This window comes from Pleuronectes platessa, chromosome 4, assembly GCF_947347685.1.
Source record: "Pleuronectes platessa chromosome 4, fPlePla1.1, whole genome shotgun sequence".
NCBI lineage: Eukaryota > Metazoa > Chordata > Actinopteri > Pleuronectiformes > Pleuronectidae > Pleuronectes > Pleuronectes platessa.
The window spans coordinates 7,299,178-7,324,642 of record NC_070629.1 but is presented as its reverse complement, the minus strand read 5'-3'; the positions used below and the strand labels follow the sequence as shown (position 1 = coordinate 7,324,642).

Here is a 25,465-nt window from a genome sequence, read left to right as displayed (position 1 = left end):
GAGAGTAACAATGCTGCTCACATAGAAACCAACCACTCACCTCTCCACCGCCAGGGCACCTTCCTGCTCTCTGAGTTCCTCCCACTGTTCGGCCGATTTTGACAGCTCTCAAGAGTAAAGAGTCCTTCAATTATCAAGTGGGGCTGTAGTTGTTTTCCTTGTTGTTTTCATCCCCTGGTGGGGGTTGGGGTGAGTTTTGGGGAGGAATTGGTATGTTAAATGAGCTATGGGAGGTCTGCTGAGTTTTTTTCTCCCTTTTTTTTTTGAGTAGGGGGGAGTTCAGTCAGACGAGAATTGCTGCGTTGGGCGTTTGAGGCAGCTGTGTGAAGTCATTTTGCGGGAGTGCAAGCGGGAGAGAGGTGCGGATTAGGCAGCGCCTCTGAGCCGGAACAAGTCTGTCTGGGAAGGGATGAAGGCTACAAACCATAGATCTAATTCCCACTCACGCTGCTAGACAGCAGAGACACTCTCACACAGCCAGTGTGAATTAGGCCCATTTGCTCCCCTCAGTCTGAAGCGAGCGAACACTGGAGCAGACAGGGAGAAGTTGACAGACTCCTCACATCCTGCCCTCTCTCCCCCGACTCCCCGCGCTGTTTCCAGCCCACCTCTAAAAGCTGTCTCCAGCTCGTGCTCATTTTTATTGTTTCTTGTGCTGCAGGTCTTTATTATTGCTGACATTAACATGAACACGGTGCAAAAACAGGTTCCACTGTAATCCTGCGGGGGGGGGGTATTCCATTGGCTGTGGAGAAAATGTTTGCACCTGTGGCCCCATTGATTCTGCGCTTGAAAATCCAGTGCTCTGAAGTTCATGTCTTTTTAATGTGTGTAATGCTTTGCCTGGGGTCATGCGATTGCCCTGAGGTTAAGGAAGGTTCATGAGGGGCCAGTGCAGCGGGGGATTAGCCGATTTGCCGTCCTCCATATTCTCTTTACCTTCCAAACGTGGCTTCCCTCCTCTGTCTCCTTGTGCACCCAACTAAACCTAGTGCCCTCTTGTCAGTACAAAAAAACCTGACCCCAGAGCCATGCAATGCAGGGTTGAGATCAATGGGGCTGACCCAGTTACACTGCCCCCCACCCTGCCTATTTGTGATTGGACACAAATTGGTTGTGGGTCAACCAGAGTTCTGGGGCAGCAGGAGGGAAAGTTGAAATTCAGCGGTGGAATAACCTCTGAATGCTATCAGTCATGTAACTAATGATGTCCAGGGACCTGCAGGATCTGTGACACTTTCCCCTGAAACGTAAACAGGCCTTATCCCCCCTCAATTCCACCACGTTTCAGACACTTGTTCCAGAGAACCTCCAAAAATCAATCGGATTGCTTTAGTTATTAAGGCGGGTTTTAGAGCTCTGCTAGTTGTGAGGAAAAATGGAGATGTTGGTGTGAGGGGGGGGGCTTTTCTCCCCCTGCTGTGCTTGTCTCTCCCATCACAGCCCTCTGCACCCTGTGTGCCCAGTAATGACTTGTATTACATGCTCTGTGGTGGGCAGGTCTTGTGTTAGGAGGCTGTATTAAAAAAAAATTGTGCTGTGAATGGAGGGGAAGGCTCTTTGTGTGTCTTTGAGAGGCACTGAATTGAAACGGTGTGCACCGAGTGAAGCTGATGAGGAGAGAGCGAGTCCTGGGAGGAACACGTGGATGCCTGGCAGGCAGCGAGACACTGTAGTGTGTTTGTGTGCACTTGTGCGTAGACACGTATCTAACAGTGTGTCTGCAAATGCTCAATGTGTGTTCACTGAAGAAGGATCTAAAGGAAGCGGGATTCTGAGTTGACTTATCCATAGTTATTTAGCTTACTACTTATCCAACACTTCCGAACGGCCTGCCAAGAGATAGTTTATATTATATGAATGAAAATCTACCCTGGTCTCCTCATTCATCATTGATGCTCTCATTTTGACCCTTTATAAGAAGTGGCGAGGGTCCTGGCTATGGGCTAAGTGATTTTATGAGCAGCATCATGGGGGCTCAGGTCTTATTCTTTTTGTAGGAATGCATTTTCTACTTAGATGGCAACAAACTGCATTTGCACTTAAAACATATTCTGTAATCTTCTGTTATTTTACATACAAATTGCATCCTGGGCGATGCATTCATCATTGCTCATATCCAGCCCACTCTTAAATGAAAAATGTATCTGAGATGAATAATGGATCCCTCCATAGTATAATTTTGTGTTTCTTGAGTATAGTCGAGAGTTTCTCCTCTGCCTTATCCTCTAAATTTCCCCCTATTGCCTGGGTGGTGTTTTAGGGGAGGGAGATATGAAGAAAAATGACTTTTTTACCACGTTTATTGTTTACCTGAGAATCTTCACAATATGAAGCCCCTTCGACACAGACAATATGTGGAATATACTGTCCAAAAAAGTAAACCGCCATTGGGAATCATGGCGTAACGACTTCAGGACACTGCACATTTGAACGACAATCAATCATGATCATGTACCGTATTTTGTAGCACCACGGAACAGTTGGTTTGGATAGGGTTCATAAGTAGCTAGTGTGGCAGTGGCGTCGTGGCAGTGTTGCTGGTTCCTCTGGGGTCTATGGGTGGGCAGCCTTGTGTGAAGCCAGGAGAATTGAGGTTGAGTAGCCGAGCCCTCTGTCTTTATCTCTAATTACATGGTAGGGCTCGGGGAGATTGGGCAGAACTTTCAAGCCCCCACAGCTCCGTGGCCCCCCCTGGCTGTAGCACTGCGGGGTCTGAGGGTGTGAAGCAGAACCGCGTCTGGTGGGGCTCTAATCCCACCAAAGGCATTCTCCCTGGGGAGCCTCCGGTGTTCTCTGCTCTCCACGGAAGCTCCGCAGTCTGCCACATTCGAACCCGCCGCTGGGGGAGAATCACGGCAAGGCTCCGGCAGCCCACTCTGTCGTGCTCTACTTGCTCCTGTCGTTTTTTTGTCGTCCCCAAAGTTTCCCAGCCCGTCCTGGGAGACTTCCTGACACCGAGTTGCAGATGGGAAGCGTTGGACCGAGGCAGCTGGTGTCACAATGTGGATTGGAATTCACAGTTGGTATAAAATATGAAACAAATATGTCATTATACATATGTTTTCAACAGTTTGTTCATCCAGCTGTTTCCTTGCTCAGCCATCCCCACCCCTCCCATTGCGCCCCCTTTCCTTGCCTTATAAACCTGGTAAGGGTTGACTGATAATGCATGATTTGTTCTATTCAGCCTGTTTTTCTCAGAGCGGCTCCATTCACTTTATAATCATCTGTGGCTGTCACTTCACTCACTGGATCACTCCTACTAGTTCTGTGTTCTGCAATTTGATGTTTACACTTTGTTGTTTTGATGATATGAGGCAGCACTATAAAAGACGAGCACAGAACATATTCCACTCCAAATGAAGAAGGCAGAATTATTCCAAGTCAGTAAAGTGTCCTCTGATTCCTTTGCGAGTTTAATCTGAGGAAATCGATAAAAGGATGCATGTTGGGCTTGGGAGTCAACAGCAGCAGTGTTTGATGGGTAAACGGACAACCAAATGGATGATGTGGGGGAGCATTCATCTTTCTTTGCTAAATTGGGCCGCTAGGGCCCGGCTAATTGATTGATTGCATGATTTGCTGATACAATCAAAGCCTGGCCTGATTTATGGCGATAAATCAATTGATTAATAAAGTTTTCTGTGCCGGGGTTGGTCCGTGACGGTGGTGAGAAGTGGTGGTGGGGGGGAGACACACCTCCATGTCACACATCTGTCTTGGTGCCATCAGCCTTGTTGGTTTAGCGGGGTAATAAGAAAGGCCTGGATCTCCCTGCTGACATTTACAAAGAGCCGGCTGGCTATGACCCGCTCCTTAGATTAACCTCCACTTGTTCTCATAAGCACCACTGATATTAAAAGATGTGCACCGGCAGCGGCCAGGGAAAAAAATGAAGTGTGACTTTTTCGGGCTCACCGTTTGCATACATCATTAGGGGGAACAACAAAAAAATCAATTGCACATTCCAGAGTAAATAAAAACAAATATCTTGAGCAGCATAATGCGAGGGCCTCTTGTTGACTCTTTCCAGATTACATTTATCTAGGTGTTTAAACGCTGATTTACAGCAAGATGGAGTCCATCCCCTGCACTCGCCTGCCTGTCTGCCTGCCTGTTCAGAATATGAAATGGAAGTTAAACACTGTGAATCTCCAGTGTGGGGAGGAGGGCTCTGGACGTGTGGGCAGTGTAGCATCAAATAGATTGTGTTTCCTCCCGTGTAAACGCCTAATGTGTGCCGAGCGCTCTGACACAGATGAATGTAAGGAATTTGCTGTAAAGACTTTACGGCCCTTTTGAGAGACATGCCTGGGAACTGGTAGTGTGGAACCTGCTCCACGCCCCCCTGACCACATGTCCACACACACATACACGTACACACAGGCTTGCACAAGTGCTTACACATGCACACTTGTCAAGGCACACAGCCCTCCAAGGAGAGCAGCTACATCAAACTGGTGAGGCTGGCGCGGACATCAGGGACACTCTTTATTTGCTTTGGGTCAGAAATGGCGGCCCTGATGAGGTGATGAGAATTATCTCGCAGACCTGCTCCACACTGTGTTCTATGTTATGGCAGCAACTAATCCTGCTGGTTCTCTTGACCGGGCTCATCATTTAATATCTAAGTTCTACCTTCTTCTGCAGAACAGGACGTGAAAAGAAACGATTCATGCATAAACTGCCCTTTCAAGTGGTTGCTCCCATTCTGCGGCAGCGGAACTCGTCTACCAGATCTTCAAGCCTTTGTGGCGGCGCTCAAAGCTCTCGGCTGCTTGTTGTCAGCGCCGGTTTTATTCCCACTCTCACCGCTCTATTTAGATCCATTTATTTTTGGTTCAAATGCTGTAAAATGAAAGTGCGATGGAGAGAAGGAGGGTAAAGGAGTGTTCATTCTCTCTCAGACAGGTGGCCCTGGTTCATGTCGCCTGGCCCCAGGGGCCCCGCTAACTGAGTCTGAGCGAGAGGAGGGACCTGTCTCTCAGTGCTACACAGGTGGTGTGAAACACAGGCTTCTCTCCACACCTGAAATATTCAGATTCTTCCAGCAGCGTCGCTTTGATCTTGCTGCAATCGACATGGGAAAACGGAGAGAGTAGGGGGGAGAAAACAACAAAAACAAGAGGAAGAGCAGCACACCTGAGAGTGAACAGATTGACATTTCTTAAGAGAGAATAAACAATCGCAGGTTAGCCGTGTTGCACCGCTGCAGCTCGTCGTTTCAGGTGAAAGTGGGCCATCGCGGTGATGGCTGCATCTGTGGAGCCTTCCTCCAACTCCCACTAACTGACCTCAATGGTTGAGGCTTCACAGAAATGAGTCCCCCACAGTGCAGTCTGCTTTCCCCACTCTGAAAAAAAAAAAAAAAAAACCTTGTCCCCAATTTTATTGTTCAAGCTCCACACTGTCACTGCTCTGCTAATTTATTATGCATCCCCTTCGAAAAACTTTGAAACACCGGCAGTTGTGGAGCTCTTGGCGACTGGGAGACCTCCCTGTTGCTCCTCCATGTTCACATCCCCACTTGAGTTGATCATTTGGCCGACTGAAGTTATCATGGCTTCTCTCAGGTTTCAACCCACTAGTCTGCTAATGAATCATAGGACTATGTAATTAGTCACCCTGCATGTACCACACAATGACAATAGACACCCTGATTGTAACCACAGAGTTCGAAAGGAGCAGAACAATGGTTGGCCTTAATGATGATAAATAAGGTGTTGTAATTGGCCTTCGTTTGGAGCATTCAGTCATGGATTGCAATTTGAAGTTTCTAATTGGAGGACATTTAAAGTTATTCATTGGATTCGGAGAGGGAACAGGATTGTGTGAAAGGGCTGTAATAAGATGTTGAAATGATACTTCTTGATACTGTTTTGAATAAGACTTGACGATAAATAGAATTAGAGCCTCCGTGATCATACTCAGATGTGCTATCAATGTATCAGTGAGGAATAGGAAATGTGTGTGTGCCTGTGTGTCCAAGTGTGAATGTGGGAATTACAGTGAGAGAAGTGTTGACAAGTAGGCTGTGCTCTGGTGCATCAGGCGCCAAAAACTCTCTAAATGAAGCAGGGTATGACGAATAATGGCTGACAACACCAGTCACACCTTTTGCTGATGGTTGTAATGCTCACACGCTTCTCCTTCCTTTTGTAAGATTTAGCATGCTGTTTGAAGACAGCCTGACTGACTGGGGATTAATTATTTTGGATGATTTATCAGACTTACCAGTCCAGAGTTTAGAGAGGTGTCAAAATGAAATGTGATTTTCCTCGTCGGTAAGTCCTCACAATCTATACACTACCTACATATTTCTGCTCAGTGCCGTCAGTAATTCTGCTGCATAAAAATCCTTTCGCTTTTCAAGATAATGTTCTACTTTTAATTGTTGCTTTTTGTGTTAAGAATTGTGAGATCATTTTACCTCTTTGAGCCCCTAAACATTAATAAAATAACCACTCTTCGGTTGAATTGATTACAAGCAGTAGCTACATGCAACCAACGACACTAGGATGCAAGTGGATGTTGCTTAATAGTTTGACATTTACAGAAACACACTCCATTGCTTTCTTCCAGGCACATGAGAAAAACAATGCTACTCATATCTGTTATATATGACCGTACTGCCACGAGATAATTAGCTTAGCCGTAAGCATTAGCTTATCAGTCAGTGTATGTTTGTAAGCTGCAGAGATGCTGCTAGGCGACCAAGTCAAAAAGGTTGGAGACCGATCCTTTTCAAGAGCCCTACAAAGAGGGCGATCTGTTGTATAACGGTCAAGGCTCATGCCATCCATCCATTATCTATACTGCCTATCCTTTTGAGGGTGGTGGGGGGAGCTGGAGCCATTCCCAGCTGACATTGGGTTGGAGGCGGGGTACACCCTGGACATGTTGTCAGCCTATCCCAGAGCCAACATACAGAGACAAACAACCATTCACACTTGCACAATCTTTGCACCTATGGACAATTCACAATCTCAAATTAATAGTACCCCAATCTGCATGTGTCTGGACTGTGGGAGGAAGCCGGAGTACCCGGACAAAACTCACATAGACACCCACCTTCATGCCATATATCTGCAATGTTCATGGTTTGGGACTCTACTTGCCCCAGCCCCTTAGTTTTCAATTGAATTGTACCTGAGTATAATGAAAATATAAATCTTTGAATCTGTCTGCAATTGTTTTCGGCGTCTCTCTAAATTGTCGACCTGCAAAAAAGGCAAAATGCTTAAAGGGGACATATTATGCCCATTTTACAAATGTTGATATGGGTTTTGGGGTCTTAATGAAATGTTTGTAACATATTTTGGTCAAAGTACCACAAGGATCATTTAAAACTGCACCCTTTTTACACTGTCTGAAACAGCCCTCCTCAGATTGACCTGTTTTGAGTGCCTGTTCCTTTAAAAGCTAATGAGCCAGCTACCCCCTCCCCCCTCTCCCCTCACCCCTCCTCTCCCCTCTCCCCCTGACCCCTCCTCCCTCCTCCACGACATACGATCGCCGGATTATTGGCTATCCCTTACCTTTGTAGAAATATGCCTACTGGAGACGAAGATACAATCTTGCAACCATATCGTTTTGAACAGACGAAGATACAATCTTGCAACCATATCGTTTTGAACCAGAGTCAGAGTCTGGCTGCGAGAGCCCCAGGCGCGGAGACAGGGGGGTCTCTGAGTGATTGAAAAGTGACCCTCAGACAGGCGTAGCCCCAGGAGGAACCCGGGGTCTACAGGGGCGCACACCAACAGACTTTTGCCAATTCTTTCCGGGACATTGCCTGAAAAATATGAATTCAATCCATTTCGCTCTTGTGTCTTCTGAGGCTGGTACGTTACGTACAGATCTGTGCGGATCTGTGCAGCCGACCACAGCGCATCTTGAGTGCTTCATTTGCTTCATGCTGCTAGCTAGCTATTCCAGGTGTATCCGAGGTTTGAAAAAACTAAGTGAAGTGCTTTGGCAAATATCGTAACCATAATAACGTGTAGAAGCAATAAAAAAGTGGAATTTTCATAATATGTCCCCTTTAAAAAATAATGTTAATACAGAAAACGGCAGTTTGCAGTTATTTAAAAATGTGCACATCTATAACCATATTTTGGTTTTGGTTTTGGCAAACACCTAACCTAATCTGAACTGTCACCCTGACATTAACTCCACCCACCTGGCACTTGCAGCGGGTTAAAACAAACTCCTATATGCAAATAGTGTTTTGACCCAGGTGTGGTGTGGTCTAATAGCAGTGCGTTGGTGGTGTGAACTGCTCTTGCTGAGCTGATGGAGAGTAAAAGTGAAGGAGCATTAGTCGGCGGTAAACAGATGGAGGGAGATGCCAGGTGATAGCAGCCGCTCACCCTCCTCCCCGTCAGAGGCAGTGTGCTCAGCACACGTTCCGAGCGCCAGGTCGTGGAGGTCAGAGGCCCCTCCCGCCCGACTCGCTCTTTGTAGACGGTCCAGCACGCACTCACACATGCACGCACACACAAACTCACACACATGCACACACATGCACACACATACTTTCTTTGCCTGCGTGTTTGGCCCTTAACTGATGCTCAGCCCAAAGCAGGCTAGATAACAGTTAGTTTTGGATCTCTCATATGGACAGACGCCAGTGTGTGCTCTTCCCCACACCACTCCATCATCCCCCCCACCAAACAGCTCCATCCTGCCCCAGTGGCCGATGGGAGGGGGGGGGGGTTCCAGTAATAATGTTGAGGCCAGACTAGACTGCAGTGATTGGGGCCATTGATTGTGGTGATTTGATTTATTGATCAGTCCCCCCCTACTCTCAAATGTGGCGTCTGAGATGTGGGGGCTAATCTGAGTTAGCTATGGACAATCTTGTGCCTCACAGAGAATGGGAGGCGATAAGGAATGTATGAAAGGAAACTACACTTATCTTAATCACACGCCGGTCCCTGCTCTGCCTTGCTGCAGCCCCTATGCGCGGATGTCAGTGCACATGTGTCTGTGCGAGCGCGTGTGCCCGGCCGCTCTTTTGTGCGAGACCTTGCGTGCAAGTGTGTGTGTTTTTTTTCTGCGTCGGTGTGCGAATGCGGGTGGGGGTTGTGAGGCAGTACAGTCACCAGGCAGAACAGAGTGGATCTATAAATTGATGGAATTCAAAGCCTCCAGCATCGATTACCATTATAACAAACAGCAGCACACAGAATGTCTGATTATTTTTAGACAAAGATTCTGTGCTCTCAGCAGCAATTCTGCTGATGCTGTCACACTTTCAGACATCTGCCTATGATTGCAATTAGATGGGATACAAAAAGAAAAATAATACCTCATCTGCATTTTTCCCTCTCTCCTCCTCCTCCCCATTTTTTCCTCTTTAATTTGTGCCGTCCAAGCCCACTACACACACAATAGTGATTTTGACTCAGTCAACCTCATTGCAGTACCTTGCTAGTTTTTTTTCCCAGTTGTCAACATTTTCCACCATGGGTTGTCTTTGTGAAAGGCTAGAAAATAGCTTACCACTACAGATGTAATCAAGACAAGCTAGGTTTAATGAATCAATGTCAAATCTACTCCAGCACAATGCATTTTACCTGCAACATTCACACTTGCACAGATTGTTAGAGCACATCTTTCTGCTCCCATATTTGTCAAGAGCCATTTTTGCTCTGCAAATCTTCTGCTGGATTTGATTATTAGACTTCAAACCCTGTGTTTGCTGCCCTTACCTGAAATAGACATATCGCACCCATCATTTAAATTAAATGCAGCATGCTTGACAACCCTCAGTGCTTTTTTTTTTTTGTAGATTCTCTCCCCTCCTGGCCTCTGTTTTTCATATCCTCCTTATCCCTCACCCATCACAGTCTGAAGGTACCACACCCTGAACTTTTGCAGCAACACACTTGCATAAACCTGAGACCTCTTGATGATATCAATGATATAAATTACTGCCTGTCGGATCATGTGCTGGCTCCACTGATCAGGTTCATCTTCAGTCCCTCTGTGGCAGAAGCGAAGAGCCTACAATTGTAAGCCAAAGGACGGGAGTCACGTTTTTTTCCCCGCTGTTCAGCATTTCATTGTGCTTAAAGTCGATTTACTGGCTGCCAATAGGCTGTAGGTCTATCCTGTTAAAACCAATAAGCTTCTTGTTTCTCAGTCTTTGTTTTTGAGTCAGAAGTCCCCAAGATTGCTTTCCTTGCAGATTGACTAGATCACGTCGGGACCGGTTCCATGTATAAAATCCCTCCTTCCTGCCGTTCCAGCCCCGATGACAGCTTCAGCCTCCCCAGGGGAAACTCATCAATTATGGCTGGATGTTTGACTGGCAGAGACTTAATGACAGGAGCCCGGTATTGACCCGACTGCCACACACTGAAAATTTGGTCCCAATCGTCCTTTTTAAAACCTGTCACATTATTACCGTGAAGCTCCTTTTAGAACAGCGTGTCGAACTTGCCTTTCCTCCTCTTTAAGTGTTCAAGACATCGGAAGCAACGTGTTCACGCAAAAGATTTCCTGACGGATGAAGATCAACGTAATGGAAAGTGAATTTTATCAGGGATCTTGTGGGTGCCCTGGTTATAGGTTGAAATGGATCCCATAAGATTAGGAGGCAGAGGAAAAATCTTCCGTATCTTTTCTCTCCGGAGATAACATTGCGAAACACTACATTGTGGAGTTCCTCCCATCATCAATCTGAGCAAGACAACCAAAGTAGCAAACATTTTGTTCTGCTTCACTTCCTTGCAGAAGACAGACAGTAGTTTTCATTTGATGGGCTGTTGCCCAGGCTTCCCTTCCTCATAATGGTCTAGAAACTGTCGGGGTGCTTTCAAAATAACCATGCCATTATGATTGCACTGTTTGGCTCTCATAGCGTGAGTATTCACCATTCTCATCAGCTGAGCTGCAATAAGAAGCAAACCCTGCTCTACGTTGAGGCCGCTGAAGCACTGGCGAACTTAGAATCACCACACTGTTATATCTTAAGTACTTATAAAATCCACTCAGTCACTTCTGGAGGAATTTTCTTTTGGCAAGATTAGCCGGTCTGGGGTCATTTGAATCTAGTGGAGGTTGGCCGGCTTCTGAAAGCCCTCTCACTAATCTCCAGGAAGGCTCATCCCAGACGGACTGTAAGGCCTAACAGGAATTTATTAAGTCCTGTCGCCTTATCCTGTACGGCCGTGGCCTTTTTCAGTGACAGTACGATTTATCAGGAATGACACATTTTTCACAAACCAAATGTATCTGAAATATTTGGATACTTTCTTACTGTTGAACTTGAGATTTTTGAATCAGAGGAGCAGAGGTGGTAACCAGGTGTTTAAATACATTTTCTTTCTTTGTTATAAATAGGGTATATGACCGTTTAAACCTGGAGACTGCAGTGGTTAATGGAAATTTTTTATTTTTGTGCACTTTTATCCAAAGCAATTTCCCTCTGATTCACCTATTCTCACTCATATAGCGATCACAGCAGGGTATCATGTGAGTCACTGGCGCAATAGTAATGTAAGACTAATGGGCACAGTATGGGGTTCAGTGTCTTCAACATGTGGTCATGATCAATGTGATTTAGTTAGTTTAAGGACAAGGTTGACAATATTCTATATATTTTTTAACAAATCTCATCAATATGCTAATATCAACAGTTAATTTATCCTACCAACAATGTGTTCCTGCTACAGACTCTGTCCATTTGTCCATGACCACAAGATTTCCTTTTGACACCGAAAGAGCTTGATGACATGTGAGAGCAAATTCAACAGACAGGTGGCGCTGGTTCACTTATTGCATTTGAATATTGTAGTGCAGGCTAGGAAATGTCAAATATATTTTTATTTTTAAACTGGCAATTGCATTTTACATTTAAATGTGACTTGAATGTTGCTACCATACAAAAAAAATCAGCTTACATTGTTTAGATTTTCAAATTTTTATGACCACTTTAAATATTGTCCACAGTACAGTGGGGTATGACTTGAAATTGTTATACCTTTTTATTATCATGTTAATATGTTCGTTGAATTCCCATATGAGTATGTGAAAGTAAAAAAGCTAATTCAATTAATGCTTTTTCATTTACATCCAGTCAGATGATTTTAGGCAATGTGTCTTTATGCTTTTTGGAATCTTTCTTTGCTGGTTGAAATTAATAACTTGGCCAACAAAGCATCTCTCACAATGAAACAGCCACATGTCTTACAGGCAGCACAGTGTTTATGAACCTGTAGCATCAAATCGCAAACACATTTGCAAGTTGTAACGTTTTAGTGCAGCATGTCAGCTTATAGCTACTGCATGGCTCTCACGTTAAACTGTACACTCAGTCGTACTTAAGCCACTTTCTGACTCGTCAGTCCAGGGACTTGAACCAGCAGCCCTTCAATTAACATCGTGCTTCTGACCGACAGGCTGCCAACATCTCACGAGGCCACCTCGGTTGAAGTTTCACCCTTTCCATTTCCTTCTTTGTGTGATGATTTATTAAATTGCCTTTAAGTAAGACTGCAGATTAATTAAAACACAGTCAATTTTAATTTCCCGGCGTCATATATAAATTCGCAGTGGTAATTGAATCCCCTTCTCCACTTTTATAATGTAACCCAGCAGTTACAAGAGGAGATCCTCATCAATTACTGAGAGTCTCAGTCAAAATGAAGACGAGGTGAATGTGCGGTAGTCTGTTACAGCGTTGCTTAGTGCAGGGTAGGAGAGTTTGAATCTCTTTTCCTTTTTTTTCTTCTTTCCTGTTTGCTGAAAGAGCCGGGAATTGGATGACGGATCGATAATATTGGATTTGCAATGGCATGTGGTGCAGCTGAGTCCAGCATGAATGCAAGGTTCTGATGAAGGGCCTGCCGCACAGACAGTTCTGAATAGTGGATCAGACATGTTGCCGGGGTGGAGCTTTCATTACGCATAACACACACATGTAAACAGCCGATGTGCTGATACATAAATGCAATAGTGATTTCTGAGCTGTTCTTGTTGCAAAAGGATAATTTGGTTAAAGCTATGGAGGCTGCTGTCCTGTATTGAAAATCTGTGTGGGATCAATATAACGATCGGTGCAGGCGATGGAAGAGAGATTGAAAAGAAGCTGAAAATAGATCTGACCTGTGGTAATTACAAAAGCAGCCGAGGTGTTTGGCCGGGCTTAAAAAACAGGCCTTCATTTCAGGAGGAAGCTCTTATTTGTTTGTAAGGGTGTTTGTCAGGTTATTGGGTCTCTCCACGTGACCCAATACCCCCACCCCCACCCCTCTCTTCCTCTCACTCACTCACTCTCTCTCTCTCTCTCTACTCCCTCCCTCTTGCCCCACTCCCTCGCTGGCGCTCTATAGCCGTTGCAAGCGTATTGATTATTTCAAATACTGATTATCTAAAAGGCCTTCTGCTACTGTAGGCATTGGATTTATTTTGGCTTAATTATTTATGGGCCAGGGCTAGCTGTAAGTATTACTGCTGTGAGATCATGAAGGATTACATTGTTAATATTCAGCAGTGTATTTTTATTTATGTACACTCTAAGCTTTACTGGATGAGCGTTGGCAGGCTGGCTCCCTGAAGTGCCGTCTCCCTCCACCCGCTTCCTCTCACGCCGCTTCTCTCTCCTTTTGTGCGTTCACAGAGGGAGCTAAACTCTGTAGCATCTGAGCTGGCGGGTCGACAAGAGGAGAGCGAACATTCCCACAAGCACCTGGTAGAGCTGAGCAGGGAGTTCAAGAGAAATGTCCCTGAGGTGAGTCTAAACACCCCCCGTCCTCATACACACACACACACACACACACACACACACACACACACACACACACACACACACACACACAGACCAACACACACACACACACACACACACACACACACACACACACACACACACACACACACACACAGACATACACACACACACACACACAGACACACACACACACACACACATACATACACACACACACACACGCTGGCTGCCTGGCTTACAGCTCCATGTGTCGTTTTCCTCTTCTTCACCTCGGCAGGTACTGTCTCACTACCGGTGCTCAAGCCCCCGCATGCACCTTTTGTACAGGGAATTATTTCTTTCTTTCTGTAAAACGTGCATTAGTATATATTAACTGAGCACAACACTTGAGAGGAGCCAGAGTCAGCCTCCCCCACTCCCTCCCTCCGAGTAGCTCAGTTAATATTTAAATGCGGAGGCCTTGCAGTAACGTTAGCCTCTGCCTGGCTGAGGTGAGAGTCCAGGAGGTTCATTTCCAAATGCTGAGGACCACCTTCCTCCTAACTCTAGAGCCAAAGCACCAGTTTATGATGACATCAACATGGTGTCTGATTTAGCAGCTGATATACTGACTTTTGTCAAAAAAATGTCTTTGATGCAAAAGTGACCAGGTGTCCACCACAACTCCAACATGTCTGTAACAAACACTCCTTTTTGTGCTTCAATTAAAAATGCTTTCATTGAAAGCTAATACAAAAAAATTGCACTTAAAAAACAAGATTTCACCGTATTTTTACGATCTTTCACCAGATGAAAGCCCTGATTGGTCCCCAAATAAAACATCATGTTAGCAAAGTTTAGAGTTTCTACAGAAAAACGAAGTGGAATAGTGTCTGAAGTTCTGGAGGGTTCAAAGTGACCAATCGAAGGAGAGGAGCATCATAGCCTCAATTGACGAGTGAGCGGTTGAGCGTCTGTCGAGCAGTGATGAGTTTGCGTTTGTGCTAGCGGGACCACAGTTGTGCATGTGGAACAGAAATGCACGCTCGTGAGTATGGCTTTGGGCCTGCAGATACTGCCCTGTGCGGAGTAGAAATACTCTGGTTATGGTTTTGCGCTAACAAATGATTTAAAGGCAAAATAAGCACCTTTTATGGCGTGCCGATTTTTTCACAGCTACTTTTGGCTTCATAGATTTTTCATATGACAATAATCGCCATAAGGGGAGATATGGACTGATGAGGTTGGGCAGGGCTCTGTAACTCTCATATCTCTTTCAATGCAATCTGTGACACATGCAAATTTGTTTCCACAGGTTTCTCATTCAAACTGTGTGATAATTTCACACAGAATGACCCAAAGAATTTTGTCCCTATTTTGAAAGGATTGATTTGTTTATTTCAAGTCAAAAGGTTCAAAAAGATCATGTGTACATAAAATTAGTTTCATTTTAATTGTTTGTCTGTGTGCTTGTTGTAAAAATATCTTTTAAAAACCTTTCTGACTGATTGATTCCAGTGAAAGTTTTAAAACAGACTTGATTTGTGAACCCGTCCTAAACTTCTCACTACCTAATCCATGCACACCTCTACTTGTTCAGAAAGATACAGGAACTGCAAAAACATTCAATAGTTTTATCAAACATAAATGTTAGATGAAAATAATACAAGAAAAATTGTTGCAAAAGTGTTGCAACTGGAAAATTACTTTACTGTTTTTAATGTGTCAGTTAATTTAATGTACACAACCCTTTTAAGAGAATTTAACATCATGTTTGGCGTCAATGCATTTTACAGCTTCATGTTTAGAATGTGCCGAGACCTTGTTCCACCTATTTTTTGTAAGGCAAAATGAAAATTAAGGTATTGAACTGAATACAATAAAAGCAAACTCTGAGAACGATAGCGATATGATTTTGTCCTTTTCTATCATCTTCTTTGAAATGATCGTCCATTGACATCTAAGCTGAAGTCAAAGAGAATATTTTTTATATTTTATAAATGAGCCCTGAGGCTATTTGCTGTGGCTATGCTGCCTGCCTATCTCAGCCTGCTTATATGCAGTGTAGTGCTGTAATCTTGTCGGTATAATACAGGCGTTTAAGACAGGATCAGGCTGTCACCACTGGCAGCACAATCCCCTTACCTGAGGCTGTGGGAGCTCGCACAAGTCTGAATCTCTGCGCTCCAACGCAAGCTACTGGAAAGCCCCGCTTTTCAAACATGCCCACTCAAACCCTTTAGGTTTAACTACTAATACCCACACCCCATAACAACATACCCCGCTCTCAAACACACACGCAAGGAGCTATGGAGAGAATACATTAACATTAAAAAAATCCTCAGTCCTCTTTCTAGTGGTGCTAGTTGTGCCTCACTGGGGGCCAATGTGATTCTTTAAACAGGTGGAACATCTGCAAAATGAAAAATGCTGAGGCAGAGTTTGCTTTTTTTGTCTCTACATAGGAAGTGCGGGAGATGGTGGCACCTGTGCTCAAGAGTTTCCAGGCTCAGGTGAGTCACACTTCTTTGCATTTTACAGGATTATTAAACATTTACAGAGCCAGCAGAATAAACATAAAAAATCGGGGAATTGCTATGCCCTTGAAGCATTTGTTGTAGTGATTTGCAAATTATAATTTACTGGGACAAGAATAGTTCCTGCAGGATATTCTGTGTGGATTGACCAGTACATGTCCCTGTAATCCTGGAGTGAATGATCTGATGGCTGCTGCATGGATTCCCTGGCATAGTTTTCATGTTGCTGCTCATCTGGCGCTTATTGACTGATGCCTTTTCTGTCAAAGTGAAGTAGCATCTATCTGCCATTAGATGATCAGATATCTGGCTTCTCATATTTTCTTGGCCGAGACAAGCCCTCATTTCCTGTTGTGATGGTGCATTCACCGTGCCCCCTCTGACGTCGCCATATTGAAAAAGTCATCTGATACCTACCAAGACTCTGCTCCAGCCATTAAACCAAGGTCATAAATCACATTTGTGAGCTGCGTTATGGTCCGCAAAGCAGAGGCTTATGGAAATGATACCGCAAATATGTTTCCAGTCTCACTCTCCCTTCTAAACTCCCGCTCAGCGCTAACCTGAAAGCCCTATCATCGGTAAACATGAGAACACTCAGCATGGATTGTTCAGTTCTCTTGGAAGTGATTATTGGCAGCTTCTTTTTAATGCTTTATAATTGACTATGCCCAAGCAACTGTGCTCCCTGGCAGGAGCTATCACATTCAGCGCTACCCTCTGCAATACTCTGTGGTTGATTTGTGTGCTAATTCAATTACTCTGACTGTAAAGTCGCACAAATATCAGAGGCACCCTTCCATATCTTTATTGTGCAAACAGGCCCCCATAGGATTAATTTAAGCACCATTGATGTCTGACAACTGGGAGTCTAGAGATGTTTCCGAGTAGATAAAATAGATGGCTGATAATGAGCGCAGATTTTTTTGTCTTGTTAGCTGCAGGCCTCTCTGGGTACTTCTCGGTCTCTCTTGTGTAACTTCCACAGGCTTATGTGGTGCACATTGATAAGTAAGCCAGCTAGCAGAGGAAAAAGGCCCCAGCCGTTTTTCGATGGCGAGGTGCAGCGAACAACTCAACACACCATAATAATATAATCCTCTGGTGTTTTCTGATACACTCTGACCTTATTGGTAATGTCAAACAGCTTGCGGAGGCTTGTGAACTTTACCCAGCGGTAGTCTGCACGACCTCAGTGTAAGCTGTGGGACCTCGACCTGCTGCTGCAGGGGGAGAGTGTGTGGAGAAGGTGGAGTAGGATGTGCTTGTTTGTCTGTGTGGTTTGGGATAGACTAAAGCTCCCCTGCAGCTGCACTGTACAGGTGGTGAGTGATAGAAACGTCCTGGTGTGTGTGTGTGTCTGTGTGTGTGTGTGTGTGTGTGTGTGAAGATGCATACATGTGAGAAATAACTGGGTTCCTCCCTCCACCACCCCCTCTCCAAGTTGGGAGGCCCACAGGAGCGCCTTGTGGCATTTGGACCCTCATCATGCCACTTCTAAAGGAGAAGCCGGCTCCTTTGAAGTGTTTGCGACATGACAGGTTCTCTTTCTTTTCTTTTTCATTTCAATGTTCCCCACCCACTTTCTCTCTCTTCTCCCGTCCAATCTCGCCTTCTAATTATCGCTAACCAGGCGACTGATTAGAAACACGTTGCCGACCTAGTTTTTCTGTGGAGCTGGAGGAGGAGAAAGGGTTAATCCCAGAGCTGGTGGCTGTCATTGGTCGCTTCCCTCCTTCTTCTCCTCTTTTTCGTTCTGCTCTCCTCTTTCTTTCCCTGGAAGTTTGCTAATGAGGTCCCGTCAGAGCTGAGGAGAGGTGTTAATTTGGCCTTGTGAAGTAGGAAGGAGATTAAGGACAGTGAGGAGCTGAGTTTACGGCTTAAAATACACCGCTGTCCTTATTAATCCACAGGGCCCTGGGAGACCGGCGTTTTTGGTTTTATAATGAACACTGTCTTATAATGAAGGTAATTTTAATAAAAATTTACGGCGAAGAAGAAGAGATCGTACGTGTCTCCGTGGTCTCAGGCACACCTTTGGGGCTGGGGGACATGACAGTTATTTCTCAAATAACTGATCGCTGGAGAGATGGGTCCAGTGGACCACACTGTTCACACAGCTTTCACACATGCTCTCGCTGCCATCTGAACACACCGAAAGCATTCTTCACCAAGTCTCACCAAGACTATGTGGGCTTCTCCAATGCAATTTACACCTCCCTCTCACTTTAGAGTGTAAACTCCCCTCAGGATAAACCTTTGTGAGGCGGAAAAAAAAAAATTACAGTGACAGACTCCTTGTTCGTTTGTAACCTCTCTTTTCTTTTCAGGAGAGGATGATTCCTCTCCGCATCCGGCCTGCATCAGTCTCAGTATCAGGTCTAAATTAACCAGTCTTTCTATTTTTCTCCTCTCCTCTTGATGTCGTCTGGTGCTCACAGAAAAAGAAAACAGCAGTATGGGTCCCTAATTACTGAAACTTGCTTTTACAATGATAATCCGTGGAGTAATTTAGCGTGCACAATGCGCAGATGGAGATTCTGATAAATAGTTTGTAACGTGTAATTAGCAGCTCTGCCGGTTACATACCATTAACCCCTCAAGCTCAGGAATCATTATTGGCCCTCATTATCAAGCAGCAAGGTACGATTGAGCTGACTAGACATCAAAAACATCAAACAGCTATTAAAGCGCTGCGAACTGGGGGCCGGTGGACACCTGTTTATGAGTCTAACTGTGCCATTTCTTCCCCTGAGGTTGGAAGTGATGATGTGGGGGAAGACAATGTTTTTATGTATGTTGTTGTTGTTGCTCGTTTTCTGTGAGAGCACGGGAGGTATTTTTTACTATGCAGCAGCTTTTCAACCCCACGAAACTGAGCAGAGATCTCAAAATGGCTTCTCCGCCTCACGTATGCATCTGAAGTTCAGGAAAGGTAAAAAGAAGACGCGGGGGATAATGTGCAACAGATAACAGATGATGTGCCACAACAGTTGTTTGGACCACCATCATTTGTCTGGGAGCCGTGTTTTCAAACATGCAGTTGGTTTGACCAGAGCCGTGGAGTAAGAGAGGCGAGTGTTCCGCTCTTGTCTGAGACCTTGCCCACATCGCCTCGCCCTGAGCTCACCCGCAATGCAGGGAGGTAGACAAACACCGTCTTTGATCATCCATCGAGAGTCGACCAGTTCTTCCTCCTTTTGATTAATTCCTGGAGGAAATGATAATTTCTCTTGAATGTATGAATATGTTATGAATAGTGGAATGAATCAAAGAGTAAAGGATGATAATTAATTACAGCGCTATGATAAAAGGCTGTGGGTGTTATGACGCAAGCTTCCTCCGTGTCATTATGAGAGGCTCCGTAATTACCTTTCTGCACGAGCCAGCGCTCCTGGCGGTGCTGGCGGTGAGAGTGCCGCTCGCTGAGTGAGTCTAACGGTCATAAAGCTTTTCCCTGCCTAATTGTCTGAGGGGCTCTATGGCGCTTTCATACATGAGGGACTGCGCCGTTAGGAAAAATGCTCGGCGACACTACAGCTTTTCCAGCTCAATGAAGACATATCTTCATCATGGGCTAAACCTTGCATTGATTAGGTACAGATTGCTTGAGTGGATGGCTAACTTGGGAAGGTGAGGTTGGAAGAAGTGAGGAGCAGCCTGATACAGTCTGACATGGAACTGCTCCTCGGCACTTTAAAAGTAAGCTGGTGTTACATTCTATGTATTCGCAGTACATTATTGGCCCATATTATTGTGTCAATAAACCAGATCCATGGCCATCCATTATTATTCATGCCCCACCTTATGGACGGGGCATTTATGACACCCTGATACACCCCCCCCCCCCCCCCCCCCCCCGGCTACGACTAGACTGCTCCTCCATACTGGGCCGGCGAGGTATCTCTAATGCCCGTCTCCTGCTCGGCTGTCTCAGGCTCATTGAGCAGCAGCAGACCAGGCCCTGGATCTCCAGGCCATTACCTATTCGCAGCACGTCCAGGCCTCCAGCCTATTGTGGGGAACATAATGGGCTCCAGGGCCATGTAAACCACCGGCTCTCTGCTCCTGGTTTATCACTTGTGTCCTCTTCATACTAAGGAGAGGGGAAAGAAGGTGGGAGGCATGAAGGTAAGGACAGAGGGAGAGGGAGAGCGGCAGGCAGAGCCGAGGGGGGAGGTATGTGGGTGGTTTGGGTGTTATTGGACATTAGATAATACCTTCCTTGTGTCTTTTACGTCGTCTGCTTCTCCTGAGAGGAAACGCCAGCTCCACATGAGCACAGAGAAGGTGCTTTGACCCACTCTCAATGCACTTCTGTTCACTAACTCTTTCAGATTTTATTACTTTTAAGTTTACTTTTATTGATTATGACCGGTCCAAGACAAACAAGCTTATATGTGGATATTGGATCAAATATTATATGACTGTCCATCTTACCTCTAATACTTTGCCAAAGCTCATATATTGATAAATGAAGAAATGGCAGTCAAGGGCTTTTCTTTGGTCTTTTATTTTGAAGGCAGTTCTGCCTTATGGAGAGGCCGGCTCAATCTACCTTCATTCATTTTACATCAGAGCAGCATTCAGCAGATATTTTACAATCACCCTTTTTATATTTGGTTACTCAAGTGTCGTTATAAGTGTGTATTGACCCGTGTTTGTTCTAAATACTTTTTAACTGTGATAATTACACAATAATGATAAATGCTAAAACACAGTGCAGACTGAACACAAAGTCAGTAGGAGGTTGGTGCAGTCAGATGCAAATTTCATGTCGGCAGTAGAATTTAAGACAAAGATGAATCCAAAATTTGTACTTATCCCGAAGCTGTATGACTCGCAAACACAAGCTACTGCTCATAGCCATAGACTTTATATAAAGACAGACAACATGACAGCTCTACAAAGAGAGGCCTGTATAGCTCATTAACCCTACCTCATCCATGTTTGTCCATGGAACATGGATCAAACTAAAAAGTTACACGTCAAATAATTTTTTTCTGGTAAGTTTGGTTTTAATTAGTTATTTTATGCTTTAAAAAGGAGGTGAAATGTCACAATTGAAAGCTGAGACTGACACCTGATTGGTCAAGCCTATGTATTACCGGGACCTGGCTACCACGGCTCCATCACCAGATTGCTACTGAACAGACTCTGGCTCCAAATGCGCAAGATGGTGGTGTTCATATCTGTGGTATATTAGGAATAATTTCTGACTAGTGGAGAACCCTTCAGTGTGTTGAGCTGAGCAAGGATACATTTTAACTCTCATTACTGTATATTACAGATATGTTTTAATATATTTCTTTTTTTTTTACAAAAGTGACATTCTTGCTTTAAAGCCTCACATGGGGTGAGAATGAAAAGCCAAACAAAACAATAACTACTGACTTGCATATTTGAACAGACAATATAGATCATTTTTGCCGAATTCCTGTATACATCATAAATGTGAACACATTTGCACCCAAAGACAAATGTGGAACTCTGTAAATCCATTTCTCAGCAGTTCAGACAGTAACGCAGTAGTTGAGTGGTGGTGTTTCACGAGCCGAGCACCATATTTCAGCTGCACACTGAGCCCGTCGAAGAAGTTTAATATATCTGACTGCCCTTTTTTTGTGTCCTGGTTTGGTGACTGACTGTTGTGATTCTGCTGGGTGTTTTTATGCTGAGACGCCTGAACCTTTCCATCAGCCTTCCCAGTGTCACTCTTATTCCTCCTCTGCTGTGCTGTGATCTGATGGTGTGTGTGTGTGTGTGTGTGTGTGTGTGTTGGCATGTTTGTTTTCGTGTCCTGACTGATGCCCTGTCGGAGCGTCCCAGTTGGGTGTATTCATCATTACGGATGCGTGTTTAGAGCCGGGGATGAACACCAGGTAAAGAAGAGAGAGGGGGGATGTTATAAATAGGCACTTGGTTCTCTAGCCATGTGGAATTGATGAGTTTCAGCACATTCTGCTTTGCAGTGCCAGGTTTAATTTCTACCGTCCTGACAGCACAAACCTCAGAGCCTGGAGACGTCACGCCTGACTGCCGCTGCTGTGCAAATGTTAGCCATGTTTGAGGATGGACGCACGCATAGCGCCGGCTGCGCTGCTCCTATTGGGCATCAGGCTGGGTGTACATCTGCTCTTCTAAACCCCTGTCACCTTAAGAGACAGGCAATCACATTCCCCTCCTGACCCCGCACCAAACAGACACTCACCGGCAGCACACAGCAACTAATCTAATAGGCAGTTTCCAAGGCCTAGCTCGCCTAACATGGTCAACTACTTGTTATGAGACAGGTGAGGGCCTCCCTACCCTCGTCTGCTCCCTGCAGGAACCTCAAGTCAGAGAACAGCAACAGTAGCAGCTGCAGCAGCAGAAGCACCACTGTCTCTGAGATTCCCAGACTCCTGGCTTGCTCTCAGCTGCTGGCAAGAGCACAGTCAAATTAGCCAATAAAAATGTGTGAAATCGGTGGCTCGACGCCGGCGAGGACATGCCAGGAGAAATAAACATCAGCGCTATAGCACAACCAGGAAAAGCTCGTGTGAGCAGGAACAGGCGGAACGGGAGAGCTGCTCCGCCAATTCTACGGCCGATTCTCTGATTTCAGGCGCAGAATCGGAGCTGCACAGACACAGTCAGAAAGCAAAGTTGTTTCCCCACTCCAGTGAACAGCAAGAGCCAGCCTCGGATCACGCCAGTGGCAGCACAAGTCAAGAGAACATGAGCTTTTGTCAGCGGATACGCAGACCTCATGTGCTGAAGTGATTTAATTCCATCTGTTCGTCTGCGGTGTCCCCCCCCCCCCCCCGCTGAAGCCTGGGAATACCAGTCTTTATTTCACATGATGCTCGGCTGTGAAGTTTAATTTCAGCAAAATCTAAACACGCTAATTAAATATCATAACTTTCTGAAGAAGGCTCGTGTAAAGGTACCTGAAATTTTAATTTAGACTTCAAAAGAGCAAAGACTTTAAAGCAAATCTATTGTTTTTCATTTAGACTTGCAATTTTCTTTTCTCTGCAGTGCTGCGGCACGTAGTTATGATTGATCTGGTAATTAAAATATGCAGAGAGGGAAAAAATATTAACTGCTCCTTTTTTCACTTTCTTTTTGTTTTAGAAAACAGCCGACACATTTTCCTCCTCTTCCCAGCACAGATAATTAAATTTCGCACATTGATGTTCTTTACACAGTATTCATCGGCCTCATTATTTTTCCATTTTCATCTTTCTGGAGGGAGATCGATAGATTGATAAAATGATGGAGCCTATCTTAAATAATGCAAACAGAGAAAAGTTACACTTACTTTGCTGCTGGCAAAGTGTTTGAACTTTTATTCTTCTTTCAAATTGTATTTAATATCCCATGAAGGTAGATCTCACATTATTACATGCTAGTGTAAATCATTTATTTCCATTTTTGCTGTCCCTAAAAAAGAAAAGAAAAGATGAAGCTCTTTTCTACTTTTAGTGGGCCTATGCTATATGAGATGATGCTTGTCAAGGCTAATATCCTAAATGATAAAGAAACTGGCAATTCAAAGAAAGACAGCGTAAAGTAGGCCAATTAGTACCTAGGGAACATTTTGCTAGAAGAGATAGCAGCTCCAAATGTCACATGCACGAACATTAGGACTGATTGTTTATAATGTGACCTGACAGTTTGGGTCTCTCTTTAATATAGGATTAACTACAATACTAATTAACATGTGGCTCTGTAAAAACAAGCAGCTGCAAGTGAAGTAACCAGGGGAGGGGCAACTCTTCTGAGGTACTCCTTACATTAAAGGGTTGCTTCCTCGTCACAAATCAAATGTGTTTTTTACGCTTTTAAGAGATCTGCTTGTTTTGTCCGAACTCCACACTGGAAATTCAACGTCCTAAATCACACGGCTGCCCTTAAATGTCTCAGCGCCACAGATCAGGATGTTCTCTGCCTTTGTCACAAACAGATATATGTTTTAAAGTCCCACTGCGGGGCTCTCCGTTTCATCCGAGACATGAAGTGGCCGCGGTGGCCTGAGGAGAGTGTTAAACACATCCTCAATTAAAGCAAAGTAACTTTGCATCTTGTCATGATTTCTTCTGCAGTCCCTGTAATTGGGTCTCAGCGGATTTAGTGGGAAAGCTCCGGCTCTACTCCTGGAGTGGGGCTGAGGGGACAGCCAAATGGGGGAGGAGGGGGGGGGGCGCTGCTGGCCCTGGATGCTAGTCGCTGGCAGGAATAAGCAGGAGCTGGCTGTTGCCAAACAGGAGGACAGGTGGAATGAGGGAGCTCAGCCATGCTGTGGTCCTCACAGAGAGGCGCCGTTACTCAGTCAGCAGGACGTACCGACGTTTCCTGGGTGAAATGACCCAGTGCTGTTACATTAGTGTACATTTACCAATAATAAAATAATGATAAATTCAGGAGAGGTTTTTCTTCACGTGTGCCTCATTAATCATCTCCCAACCCACCAGATTTATCTTGTGGCCTTTTGGACTGGGACGAACTTTAGATTGGGAACCAGTGGAGTTTACCAAACTATAAATATAATAGTTAAAACTATCCTCACCTTGACCAAATAAAACAACAAAATACTGCGCACACATTCATGCATCAGTACTAACAACTTATACATCACTTACAGTCTCATAATGTCTCACTCACAGTGGCATTCAGTGCAGAAGATATACTCTATGTACATTTAGCGGATAAAACTTATTTTATTGGGGGATTACTTTGAAACAACTTTATTTGGAATTTTTGTTAAATAAGGGAGTCTTTCATCTAATATGGGTTACTTTAACCTGATAATTATTAATAATTAAAAAGTAATCAGAGGACTTTTCTACTTTCTTTTACAGTTAATGTTAATCTATTATGCTGAGGTAGAAGTAGATAACGGTATCAGTAAAGTAAGGGACAGCTGAGACGTAAGATGTGTTAAATCCTGATGTAAATAATTTATCACTGTATGGTCTATGCAAAATGTACACTCTTCTTATACAGTCAACTCTCTGTAGATATTGTAGTGTGGTGATAAATACAAATAAGTCTCAAATTTATGCAATCAAAATAAAAGAAGAAAAGGCAATATTTGTTACAGGCTTTTTTTCAAAATGGCAAACCTTGGAGGCATCCTTGGGATGTGTGCGCACGTGTGTGTGCATTCGTGTGGGGGTGCGTCGTGTTCTGGCGAGACATGTGAAGGACAGCCGAAGGT

The 25,465-nt window shown here is 44.6% G+C and overlaps 1 protein-coding gene across 5 annotated transcripts in view; it reads left to right on the top strand.

Moving 5' to 3' along the window:
* Positions 1 to 25,465, top strand: part of cux2b (cut-like homeobox 2b) — an 86,530-nt gene that overhangs the window by 22,223 nt on the left and 38,842 nt on the right. For all 5 annotated transcript variants that reach the window (XM_053421561.1, XM_053421559.1, XM_053421560.1 and 2 more), the window contains exons 2-3: positions 13,634 to 13,744; positions 16,189 to 16,236. In XM_053421561.1, coding sequence (XP_053277536.1) covers positions 13,634 to 13,744; positions 16,189 to 16,236 — 159 coding nt within the window. The remainder of the gene's footprint in view (positions 1 to 13,633; positions 13,745 to 16,188; positions 16,237 to 25,465) is intronic.